The sequence below is a fragment of the Alexandromys fortis genome, unplaced genomic scaffold (genome assembly GCF_014885135.2).
Source record: "Alexandromys fortis isolate MF-2015 unplaced genomic scaffold, M_Fortis_MF-2015_v1.1 scaffold_80, whole genome shotgun sequence".
NCBI lineage: Eukaryota > Metazoa > Chordata > Mammalia > Rodentia > Cricetidae > Alexandromys > Alexandromys fortis.
Window position 1 is genome coordinate 8,629,213 of NW_026068174.1, and position 12,759 is coordinate 8,641,971.

General features: G+C 46.5%; 1 protein-coding gene across 9 annotated transcripts in view; it reads left to right on the forward strand.

The window, feature by feature from the left end:
- Rap1gap2 (RAP1 GTPase activating protein 2) overlaps nt 1-12,759 on the forward strand; it is a 188,462-nt gene that overhangs the window by 118,589 nt on the left and 57,114 nt on the right. For all 9 annotated transcript variants that reach the window (XM_050128778.1, XM_050128777.1, XM_050128782.1 and 6 more), the window contains one exon: nt 11,913-11,948. In XM_050128778.1, coding sequence (XP_049984735.1) covers nt 11,913-11,948 — 36 coding nt within the window. The remainder of the gene's footprint in view (nt 1-11,912; nt 11,949-12,759) is intronic.

Consider the following 12,759-nt stretch of genomic DNA (forward strand, 5'->3'; position numbering starts at 1 on the left):
TGTGAATATAACCCTCACTAATTTTTTTTTTTACCCTGAAATTTTGCTGGCTTCATTTATTAGTTCCAGAGCACACCCCCCTTTTTTTTCTTTTCTCCTTATTTTGCTTGCCTAGATAGGATTGTGCCATAGGAAATTAGTTTCATTTCTTTCTTCAACCTTCAGCATTCTGAACAGGGTGGTGGGAGCAGGTGTCTTATTCCTCATATCAGTGAGAAGGCTTTCACACTCACCATCAAGTGTGCTCATGGCTCTTGGTTTGTAAAGTGTGCTCATGGCTCTTGGTCACGTTGAAGAAATTCTCCTTCATTCTTAGTTTTCTGAGTGCACTCACGTCGAGGCTGTAGGACAATCTCAGCTCTCCTCCGGTCACAGTCCACCTTGTTTTTGAGACAACATCTCTCATTGGTCTGGAACTTAGAGTAGTCTAAACTTGCTGGCCAGTGCACCCCAAAGAGCTGCCTGTCTCTGTCTCCCTGACACTGGGTTTACATGTCTGGCTTTATTTACATGAGTTTTAAGGGATCACACTGAGACTCATGTGCTTAAAGTCTTAGCGCTGTCTACACGGGCATGGGTGTGGGGCCATCCACCTGACACAGGCAACCTACCTGCATCCACACCTCTGAAGAAAAGTATCCCCCCCCCCTGCAGCCATAAGTTGCCAATAACTTTTTGGTGCAGGTACAACCTACTGCACCTCTCTCCTATCTATGCTGGAAGGTTGGTTGGCTTGGTCTTGTACAAGTCTTGTGCAGGTAACCACGTAGTGACTTGAATTCATGTCATAGCCAGAGGCCATGTTTCTCAGCCCTCCTCTCCAGTCTTCCAGCTGTTACATTCTTTCCACTCCTTCTTCTTCAGTGTTCTCTGAGCCTGGGGGAGGGGTGGACATCACTGTCCCATTTAGAGTTGAACACTATCAGTTTATTCTCAGTGCTCTGAGCCATTCTGAGTCTCTAATGCTTGTTGCAAAAAGAAGTTTCTTTGACCAAGAGAACAATGTGTATAAACAAATATTAAACATTTAAAATGCAATTTGATGATAGGTCTATTTGGCAAAATCAAAGTAGCTATGGCCTCCTCAGACCTGGGCATTTGATTAAGTACCAGGTAAGGATCCCCTTCTGTGGAACAGGCCTCAAATCCAAGCTGAAAGGTGTTGGCTACCCCTCTAACAGCCACCATTGGCATCACCAGGCACACCTTGCAGGTCAGGTCAGTATTGTCATGTGCAGGGTCCACCTCGGGTAAGTCCACTGATGACTCCCCCACTACAGGGAGCTGCATAACCCCTTACAGCACTATGAAAGCTACCCAGCAGGGAGGTGGCTGCCCAGATCAGTGTTCCAGCCTGATTTCTCTGTGTCACAAGGAGAGTGTGCTGTGTCTTCAGCAGAGGATCTTACTGTCTAGCTATGGTGGCCGGTCAAGAATAGCGACAGTCACCTGTGCTGTTTTGGAAAGGCTGCGCCTCTGCGTGGTTCACATTTTTAAAGCATTTTGTCAAGAACTTCTGCACTAACGGAAACAATTATTTTTTCCTCTTCTATTAATGTCATATGATACATGAATTTTCGTAGGTAGAACCAAGTTCGCATTTCTGGAATGAAACCAACATGGCATATAATGAATGTGCTGTTGGATTTTGCTTCTATGTCCCTTAAGGTTATTGGTCTGTGCCTTTCCTTTGTCTGGTGTTGGTAATTCAGGTCTCAGCAGGTGGGGCAGGATGTGATCCCCCTCTTATCCTTTGGAAAGCGTTTCAGGAGATCGGTATGAACTCTCTTTAAGTGGTTGGTAGAATTCACTGTGGAGTGATATGCCTTGGACATATCCATGGCCAGAGCTTTTAAAGTTCAAGTCAGCCTCTTTGTGTCTTGCCATTTACTCTTTCATGGCCTGGCTGCTAGCTTTTGCGTCTCCGAGTCATGTCTCAGCAGTTTAACATGTCTGCCGATCATACATGAAACCTCTATTGTCTTCCCACCCTTCTGTGTCTTGTTCCATTTCTTCTCGAGTCTCTCTGCTCAGGAATGTCCCCTACTACACACTTCCCTCCTTAAACATGATTCGTGGGTCTCTGACCACCTGAGAACTTGCTAGAAATGCAACTTTCCTGGCTAAGGATCAGAAATGCTTGGACGTGGACCTAAGGAAGCTGCATTTGAGCGGATCTTCCTGGTGGTTTTGTTGTTATGACTCCTGCAGTCTCTGGGCTCCAGGGGACACACGGAAGCAGTTCCTCCAACAGCAGAGGGGCTGACCCCACTTGGGCTGCTGGGGAGGGTGAGTTCAGGATAGGAATGAGAAGCATACTGGTGTTTTAGTGGGGGTTGGTGACACTTGGGGGAACCAGATTTTATTCTGGACGGCGATAGAGTTGACTGTTCCTGGCGAGGTGGGCCATATGTGGTCAGGGGACAGACAACTCTGTGGAGCAGGAGCTCTGGAGTATCTATCTAAAATCTAGATTAACTCTAGCAGTTTCAAGGAACTCAGTCCAAGCCACTCCAAGGCCTAAGATTCAGGTTCAACAGTTTGCTTCCCTCTTGCCTTTCTCAGAAGAGCTTTTAGTTATATATTCAGCACTGATTTCTTCAACACCTGATACTAGGCACAAGAATGAGGCTGATCCTGGTCCTGGTCCTTTATCCCTGCTGTCCTGTGCATAGGGAATTCTGAAGCAGCAATAGTGTGGGATGGCATGGTGTACTTGTTACTCAGGCAGCCATGGGGTACACCTGTCGCTTTGTAAATGTGTGTGTGTTCTGCTGTCTGGCTCTCTGAGATTTATATAACCTATTGACAAAACTCCCAGAATCTTTTCTTTTATGTGTATATGTATATGGGACATGTATATGTATAAGTAGTGTGTGTGTTTGTGTGTACACCCATCTGTGTTCTTGGGTGCAATATGAATGTGGGTGCAAGTGTGTGTGATGTGTGTGTATGTGTGTGCACACATGTGCATGCACACAGGCACGTGCACACATGTATATGTGCAGAGACTAGAAGTTGGAGTCCAGTGTCTTGTTCTTATATATTTGGACCAGGTCTTTCACTTGGACACTGAGCTCACCATTTGGCTAATCCAGTTAGCCAGCTTGCTTTGAGAACCCTTCCTCAGCTTCCCATATGTTTGGAGTTACAGGCAGACCACCCTGCCCACTCTGCATTTATGTAGACTCCAGGGGTCTGAACCCCAGTCCTCACACTTGTGTGGCAGGTACTTTTACCCATTGAGTCGTATCCCCAGCCCTCTTCTTTCTGTTTGCTTTTCAAAGATGTCCCTCTTTCTGGAGACCAGAACCCGCTCTGACACTGGGCACTGGGCACCCAGCATTTCCACTTTATTATCGCAGGACCTGTGTGGATTCACAACATTTTCTCATTCACCTTTGGGGGTTTTTGACATTGCCTGTGCCTTTGTCCCTGCAGTCTATGCCTGGACTGAGAGAGCAGAGCTAAGGAGGCCTGGGTTGTGGTCACTGAGTCAGTGCTGGGTGCTGGACTATGCTGTGCCCACACTAGCTCATGTAGTTCTGGACAGTCCATTCTGAGGTACCAGGTCCTGCTCTATGAACTGCGCATGTGTTTGGAGTATGCTCACTCCCGATAGAGGAGTGTAGCAAGGCTGCGCAAACGCCCCTCTTCAAGCAGAGGAGTGGTGGAGCAGAGCCCAGAGCTGGGGCATGTTGCTCAGCAGGCACATGCTGAGTAGGCAGGTGGGTGGCAGAGGGCACCATTTCTCCAAATGGGATGCGAGGGGGAATGTTGGTAGAGGTCCCACAGGCTAGGGAACATAAAAAGAGAAAAATAAATTGACAGACTTTCTGCAGGGAGGAACCATGCCAATGTAGGGCTTCCCTGGGCTGAGGGAGGCTGGCAGGTGGGAAGGGCACAAAGGGGTAAAATGGTCTGCCTAGATCGTCTTCTGCAGCCACAGACTTAACTCACCTTGGATCAAGAATGTTCAAATAAAAACTTGTGTCTGGCTGGACCTGGTAGTGTATGCCTGTAATCCCAGCTGAACAGGAGACATGGGCAGGAGGATTACAAAGCCAAGCTATAGAATGCGTTCAAGGCTAACTTTGGCAACTGAGTAGCGAGACTCTGTCTCAAAATAAAACATTAAAAACTTGGGATAGGTAGTAGAGAGCTTGCTTGGCATGTGCAAGACTGTAGGTTCACACACACACACACACACACACACACACACACACAGAGTACAAGAGCATGTGTCTATATTGATCACATACATATGTCCCTTCCCATTTACATAACATTTAAATTGCATTAGATATTATGAATAATGCAGAATGGATTTAAAGCACATGGGAGGACATGCGTAGATTGTATGTAAATGCTATGGCATTTCATATAAAGGCCTTGAACATCCGTGGAATTTGGTATCTGTAGAGGGAACAACTGTCTCATACAAATGCAATCTTCCAGCCATCATTTCCTCTTATTCACTCCCTGGGCAGCCGGGAACCGGCAAGAGAGAGCTCAGGCATGATTTCTTGCGATTTCCTAAATCCAAATGGCTCCCTGTAGTTCCTGTCCATGCTTGCTCCTGCTCTTTCCACCCTCCTCCAGCGTTACCTCCCCCAAGGACTCTCTTTGCTCTCCAGAGGGGAGACCAGACTGTTTCTATATTGGGAGGTGAAGAGGACAGAGATTGAACGGGATGGAACCCTGGGGCCGAGCCTGTGACTTCCCTGGCTGGGCTGGTTGTCTGATTATTTCATGGCCTAGTTGAGTGGCTGCGAAAGCAGAACCCAGGGGGAAAGGCTGGTCACTGCTTTGATTTGGGTGGCAACAGTTGTTGCTAATAATAAAATAGACAGCTGAGCTGACTCTGCTATTGGCTGAAATTCCTCAGTGAAATCCAGGGGGCTGCTTTCCCGGTGGAAGGAGATCCCCTTCCTAAGGATGCCCCAGCCAGGTCTTCCTTCTATCCTACAGGATATAAAGGAAAATACTAGGCAGTCTGTGAGCATTTATGGGGTTGCATGCCCTTGAGTGGGTGGAATATTCTCAGACAGATGAAGGTGGGTCCAAATGGCTGCAGTGCAGTTCCAGGCTGGCCTGAGTCACCTTGCTTCTGGGTGGAAAGGGAGACCTGCTCCTTGCCAACGGTGGAATCGTCCCATTGGAAAGTTCAGCGAGTCACTGAGAAGTTGGGCCAGCACCGTGCAGGCCAGCTTGCATTGGCTGGTTTCTACTCCTCAGCATTGTCCACGAAGGAATCTTCCACCTGGTGTGTTACTCACAGCCGAGGGTGAATCACGGCTCTTCTTAGCTTCCATGCCAGCCCTAGGGCCATGGGGCACTTGTCTGCAACAGTCATCCAGAAATACCATCTGTGGGGAGACTACCGGAGTCATGAAATGCAAAGTATATCCCGGAGCTGCTAGAAATGTCTCTCCGCAAGGGAAAGTGTGTTCCACCAGCTTCCTGATACTCCTGCCTGTAACCGCTGTCTGCTGGGCATGTGCTGGGGAACAGGTCCTGGCTGGGTGCTAAGACCCTAGGAGGCCAATGATTATTTGGTTCAGTTTTCAGTGGAGGAAATCGAGAGAGTAACATACAGCATTATCACACAGCTGGGTAGCAGCAGCGTGGATGTTTCCCAGATTTGGGCTCTGCTGCCTCATCTCTTTCTGCTGTAACGAACCCTCTGGCTTGCAGAAGGAGCCCTAGTCCTGGTCTTCGGAGTCTCTCAGGTCTAGGTCCCAGCTGCCCCTTCCATTCGACGTTAAAGATGTTTGATCCAGAGGCCTCAGTCCATCATCCTCTGCTCATCAAATGCTTGTATTTCTTTCCTTTCCCGCCCTGGCCACATAGTTCCTGGTGCCTGAGCCCTGTGCGCTCTGCATTCATCTCTGTCAGCCTTTTCTCTTTAACTTGTAAGGTCAGCCTGGATCCTGGGTTTTGCTGGAGTCTTTCCTGATGTGTTGATTTTAAGTTATATTCACACACACTGTATGTGTGTTTGTGTGTGTAGGCTAGAGTTCTCCATCAGGTCTGTCTTTTTCAGTTGCCTCTCTACCTCAGTTTTATTTTTTTGAGACACAGTCTCTCCAGGTGGCTAGCTAGCTATCCAGCATGCCTCTGGGATACACGTCTCTCTCCCCAGTGCTGGGATTATAGGCACATTGCCGCAGCACCTCCCTTTTTACACGGATGCTTGGCATTTGAATTCAGATCCACATTATTGACTGAGCCATCTTCCCTGGACTACATCCATATATTTTTTCGTAGTTCTTGTTCAAGAGGTAGAACCCAATCCCCTGTCCATCAAGTGTGTGCCGGATTTCCTATTCATTGCTTCCGATAATAGGACAACGTGGGGTGGTGGTTGTATGATTTCAGACTGAGTGGTGCGGGGTGACACAGATGCTTCTGTGTGTCCCCTCTCCTGTGGCACTCGTTCTGGGAGAACATAGCCGTCACATGCTGAGGACACTCAAGCAGGTCGTGGAGAGGCCTCTGTGATGAAGTATGCCCTTCTGTTGATGTTCATGGGGGTGTACCAGCTCCAGTGAGGCCACTGAGTAATTATATTCTCACCACATGCCGTGTTGACTCCTGAACGCTACATAAATGGTTTAGGAGCGCCAAGTTCTGGAGTCATTTGTTACACAGCAGGGGAAAAGTGCACTTGGTGTCTCAGTAAGAAGGGCTTCACGCCTCCTCTGAACAACGTGAACTGGTCATCTGCGACATAACCCTGCATAGCTATGTCTCAGAGTGAAGACCAGGTTCCTGGGAATCTGGATCCTGCCTGGTATTTCCAGCATCCTGCCCATGTCTTGAAGGTGTTTCATCAGTTGGGGTTCAGTGATCCTTAGGAGAGAACTGTGGAAGAGGTTTTTGATGACCAGCTGGATAAGCAGGGGTGAGCTGGGTTGAGGGGTGACTCAGAGAAGCATCTTAGTCAATGATATACAGAGCTGAGTGTGTAGTTGAGGAGAGGTTGGCTTGAATCCAGGGCTTTCTCTAATCTCCAAACACTGTGTGACTTGTGTCTCTGGAATTCCTTGTTAGGAAGCTGGGGGTGGACCTGAAGCTGTTTTGGGGGGAAGCAAAAAGAAAAATAACCTTCCAGAGCATCCACATATATGTCAAATATGTGTTAAAACCTAGATTACATGTAAAAAGCAATTTATAAAAAATGCTGAAGAGCAAAACACCGAAGATCTCATCTGGGCCTGTGTCTCCCAAGACCCTTCTCGATGGATGCTCATCCTCAGACTTGTCCGTCCATGCAGACACGGGTTTATGTTTAACTGAAAGGGAGGAACTGCCTTCCTTTCTCTTTTCCAGTGAGTTACCCCCACCTAGTAGTGCACTGTGAATATGTGTGGGCAGAATTCCCAAAGATTTCTCTCGTGGGCCCTTTTCTTTTTTGAGATAGGTCTCCTGCATCCTAGGCTGGCCTTGCACTCATTGTGAGGATGACGTTGAACTCTTGGTCCTCCTGCCTCCACCTCCTAAGCGCTCATCCTTGCCCACTCTTGTGGACTGTGGTTCTATGGGCATGCTCTTTTCATCATTAGCTCCTCCCTCCTCTGGGAACTCCCCCTCTTTCCTTTTCCTTTTTTCTTTCTTTTTTAAACCCGTAAGCACCCCTTGGTGCCTGTCGTATCTTCTTAGGATCACCTAGAACAGCTTTATTGGGCCCAAAACTATGTGAACATTTTTGAGAGTTTGGATACTGAGCACAAAATTGTCCTCTAGAAAGATCACCCCAGCCACATACGCCCCTACGGATCCTGTGTCCAGCACCCCGTATCTCCACCAACGCTGGCCAACATGATAGATTAACAATGTTGTCTTATTATTCACCATGTCTGTTTTTCTAGTCACTAGGAAGCCGGGCACCCCTCCCGCTGCTCTGTGGTCAGTTTCTGTTTCTCCGTTAGTGGATGCTTCAGGTCCTCTGCGATCTTTCTGATTTTCTTGCAGAAATTGTTTGTGTGAGTGATGCGGCTCTGCCGTGTGAAGCAGCCCCATCCGCCCTTCTCGACATGGCTGCTCTTTGATAGTTTGAGGTAGCTTGTTTTCTATGCATCTATATAGGTTCTTTTGTTTTCTTTAAATATAAAAGTGAGATCATCTTCAGTGCGGTGTCCTGATTTGCTTTTCCTCCACAACTCACTGAATCTGGAAGAATGTTTTACACAAACAGTGTGAACTGTCTCTTTCTTTTTGGATCACTGTGTAGGGTTTAAAAATATCTCTCTTGAGATAATGCATATGCCACAATCTCGCCCACTTAAGGTGTACAACTTAATGTTTTTGGTACATCCACGAAGTTGTGCAGCCCTTGCCACAGTGAGTGATAGAAGGTTTTGTCATTCTCAGAGACACACAGTGTCTGTTGCTTGTTGTCCCCTAGTCTTCCGGCCCTTCTTCAGCAGCTACTAATCTGCTTACTGTCCGCACAGGCACTCGTATTAGGGACACTAAACTCATAGACTGGGTCTTCTACTATGTAGCTTTTCGTGTTGTCTTTTTGCACTCACCTATAATCCTTCAAGACTCATCTATATGAGATCACAAATCAATACTTCTGTCCCTTTTATGACTGAATGCTGTCCCACTGTATTGCTATGTCACATTTTGCTTACCCATTCTCCAGGTGAACATTTGGAACTTTTAACCTTTTGGGAAGTGTAAAAAATGCTGCTGTGAGCACTGTCTACAAGTATTTAAGTCCCCATTTTCAGTTCTTTTGGGTATACACACTGGAATAGAATTTCTGGGTCAGATGGCATCTCTATGTTTAATTTTTATTATTGAAAATAGATATTTTCATATAATAACTTTTCTTTCTTGCTGCAGGTTTTTTTTTCTTTTTCTTTTTTTTNTTTAATTTTTATTATTGAAAATAGATATTTTCATATAATAACTTTTCTTTCTTGCTGCAGGTTTTTTTTTCTTTTTCTTTTTTTTTTTTACTGTATAGTCCTTGTTGGCATGGGACTTGCCATGTAGACCCCACTGGCCTTTCATTCACAGAGATCCTACTGCCTTTGCCTTCTGAGCATTGGAATTAAAGGTGTGTGCCACCTTGCTTGGCTCCATGTTTAATTTTTTTGAGGGATTAAAAGTTATTTTCCACAGTGTGTGTGTGTGTGTGTGTGTGCGCGCGCCATTTTTCACCCTACAAGCAAAACATGGGACCCCAATGTCATCGTGTTTGTATTTACCCTTCTGTCTTTCTTTATTAATAATTATAATTAAAATTTAAAATTAATAATAATAATTAATTCTTGTCAGGAAGTGATGGTGCAGAGATTTAGTCCTAGCACTCAGGAAGCAGAGGCAGGAGAATCTCTGAGTTGGAGTTAGCCTGGTCTACAGAATGAATTTCAGGATACCCAGGGTTACACAGAGAAACCACTTGAAAAACCACACAAAAAGGTATTTAATTCTTTGAGAATTTCATACAATGTATTTTGATCATATTTGCCTCTGATCCTCCCCCTCAGTCCTGCCAGATTTTCCATTCCCCATCTTTTAATTGTGGCCACTTGAGCAATGTGAGTGGAGTCTGATTGTGGTTTTACTGTTATCTGACAGTTGATAATGTGGAGTTTCATCTCCCGTGCTTACTGTCCATCTGTGTCTCTTCTAGGGTAGGGGTATGTCTGTATAGACATTTGCTTTTTTGCGTGTATGTATGTGGTGTATATTTGTATGTTTTTTGGATATGTGTATGTGGTGTAGAGCTGTGTTCACATATGTGTACACCTGCCTGTGGAGGCCCAAGGCTGATATCTGGTGTCTCCTTGATTGCTCTCCACTTTATATATAGAGGAAGGGTCTCTCATTGGAGGGTCAGAGCTTACGAGTCAACTAGTCTAGCTGGCTTCAAGGATTCCCTGTCTCTGCCTCCTGTGTCCCACAGTTACTGTAGGTCTCCACTGCCACTGGGTTTTAGGTGGGATCTGGGGATCCAAAGTCTGGTCCTCGCGCTTGCACACTGGCCCTTAACCTGCGGAGCCCTCTCCACACTCGCTCTTTCTAAATGGAGTTATTTATTATTATGATTGCGTTGTTTGTGTTCTTCTCATATTCCATGTACGATCCCTTATCAGACACATGGCTAGCAAGTGAAGTCTCCTAGTCTGGGGCTGTATTTTCACAGAGATCATGAGAACTGACATTCATTCTTATTTAAATATTTGGTGGGATGTACAGTTGGAAGCCATCTGTCCTAGGGCCATTCTTTGAGGGTAATTTTTAAATCACTATTTGTTATATATTTTTTTAGACTTTCTGTTTCTTTCTGAGTCAGTTTTTGTACTTTGCGGTTTCATGTGAATCTGTCCATATCATGTAAGTTATTTAATTTTATTAGCATATAGTTGTATACAGTATTTGCACTTTAGTCTATGGATGTAGCTTAGTCTAACCATTTTTGATAAGTTAGCATTGAGGTTGTTTTTTTTATATTTGATTTTATAATCAATGCGGTGATGAACATTTTTATGGGTGTTTGGCATAGTGTACATGTGTTAGGATATAGATTTTTTTAATTGGGTGTAGCTGCCGGGTCAGGAGTCTATTTAAACAAACACTGGCTCTTTCTGTCCTCTTGTCCCCTATCTTTATTGATTTGTGTAAGCTCTACGGCAGTCCCAGTGTCCTGGAAACTGGATTTAAAAGAATACTGTGCAGCTTATACTTAGAGTGAGTAGGAAGGCCAGTCTTGGAGTCTGGATGTTTGGTGCCTACTCTGGTCATGGGCGTTGGGTGTGGGTGCCCCAGGCCTACTCCTGTGCACTGATAATCAGGTTCCAGACTGTACATCCTGGATGACTGTAGGCTGCAGGCTTTCGGCCTCCTTAGGAGTCCTGCTTTTGTCTGACAGATGACTGGCATTGGAAGCAGGAATGAGTCTCTCCAGGTGACTCTCCAGAAGTCTTTCCCATTGGTGATTCCCTTCTCAAGGATTCTAAGGGCAGTGGGGCCACAGGCTAGCTAGTTCACTGATACCTGCAGAGCCTGCAGTGTTGGGTGCCTCTGCCTGTGCATGAAGAACTGAGGAGGACGTGTGTGTTCTCCTCCATCACTGTTAGTGTTTCTATTTCACCTGGGGACTGTCTGCTCTGGGTACTTATGGACTTACAGGTGCCAGGGTTCAGATGCGGGCAGTGGTGTTGGCTTGGTGAGTGGAGGGCTTCTAGGGACTCCTGTGTTCCTTTAGCAGTTTCTTCAGCTTCCTTGTTCCTTTTTTTCCCCCTGGAGTTTACACAGGTGATTCCAAACTAGGCTAAAGGTCTGGAAAGGTGTTGTTGGAGCAGTTAAAAATAATTCCTCCTCCGACCTGGAGGCCCAGTCAAGGAAGTCTTGAGCTATGCTTCATCAACTCACTCTAGGTCTCAAAGCCATGCCTCAGAGACTGGGGCCACAGGGCCACATCAGGGTCAGGCTGGAGCAGCTGTGCATTTACTGGCTCTCTGTCAGGTCCTGAATGAGATTTTATGGGAGACAGAAAATGCATGGTGTCACAAATAGCAGAAAGCTATGAATGTTGGCCATGTTGGCCCTGCTGCTGGCTGGAAACATCCCAACCACCAATCTTGCTGTCTTCCCAGGCATTTTGGGGGCCTTGGGTTTTCTCTAGGGAACCGCATGACCTCCTTCCGTGAGGGCCTGCACTCTCTAGGACTGATCATCAGCCCGGGGCCTGTTTTATTTCTTCCTTGATTGCCTGGAGTGTTCTGGCCCTGCAGGCCTGCAAAGGCAAAAATCACATTAGCTTCTCTCTTGACCCAAATGAGTCTTGTCCCTGGGGAAGGAAGGCTGGGGCTCAGTTTCCAGAGGGTTGATGAGCGGGAGGCATTCTCAGCAGCCCTTCTTACTGACCCTTCCCCCCTTATGTCTTTTAGTCCGCTGAGTTTTTCGAGATGCTGGAGAAAATGCAGGTGAGTACCCCAAAATGGGTCAGCAGCCCATCCTCAGGTGTAGATGCTGCGGTGCTGTGGGCCTCAGTACCAGGAGGTATTGGAGGGAGAGGACCCTCAGGCCCAACAACTTAGGCCACTATGCTATTGAGTGGCACTGAAATTTTGGGTACACTCCTGCCTTGGGACATGGAGGGCCAGCCCAGTATACCATTAACCCTTGGAATGTGGGAAAGACTCAGAAGAGATGTCGACTCTGGAGTGAGTTGAAAAGGAACCCTTGAAAAGCAAGCCCCATCTAGAGGAGAGTAATGTGGAGTTGGGGAGGCAGAGCCATAAGCGAGATGCAGATCTGAGTTCAAACCCTACATCTGCCACATACTGCACAACCGGCTTGCCATTTCCAAGTCACCAGAAACAAATAGGAGTAAAAATACCCACTGACAAGTGTTGGAGGCTGGAATGAGATCCTCTCTGTAAAAGCCTGGAGGGCACCACATGAAGATCAATGTTTGAAGAGCATTTGAGGGCCCTTGGTAATCATGGTCCATAGCTTCAGATCCCTCTCTGTGGGTTAAAGCAACTGTGGATACAAGCCCTGGGGGTTCCATTTGAACTGAACATGTACAGATGTTATCTTTGCCATTTTCCCCTGGACAGAGCAGCAACTCTGTTTGCTCAGTGTCAAGCTAGAGATTGTACGTCACCTAGAGACGGCTTGAAGGACACAGCAGGATGTGTGCGGGTTCTGTGCAGACGCTGTGCCATTGAATATACAGCACTGAGTAGCCAGGGTGTTCATATCCATGTGTCCCAGATTAGGGCTCACAGG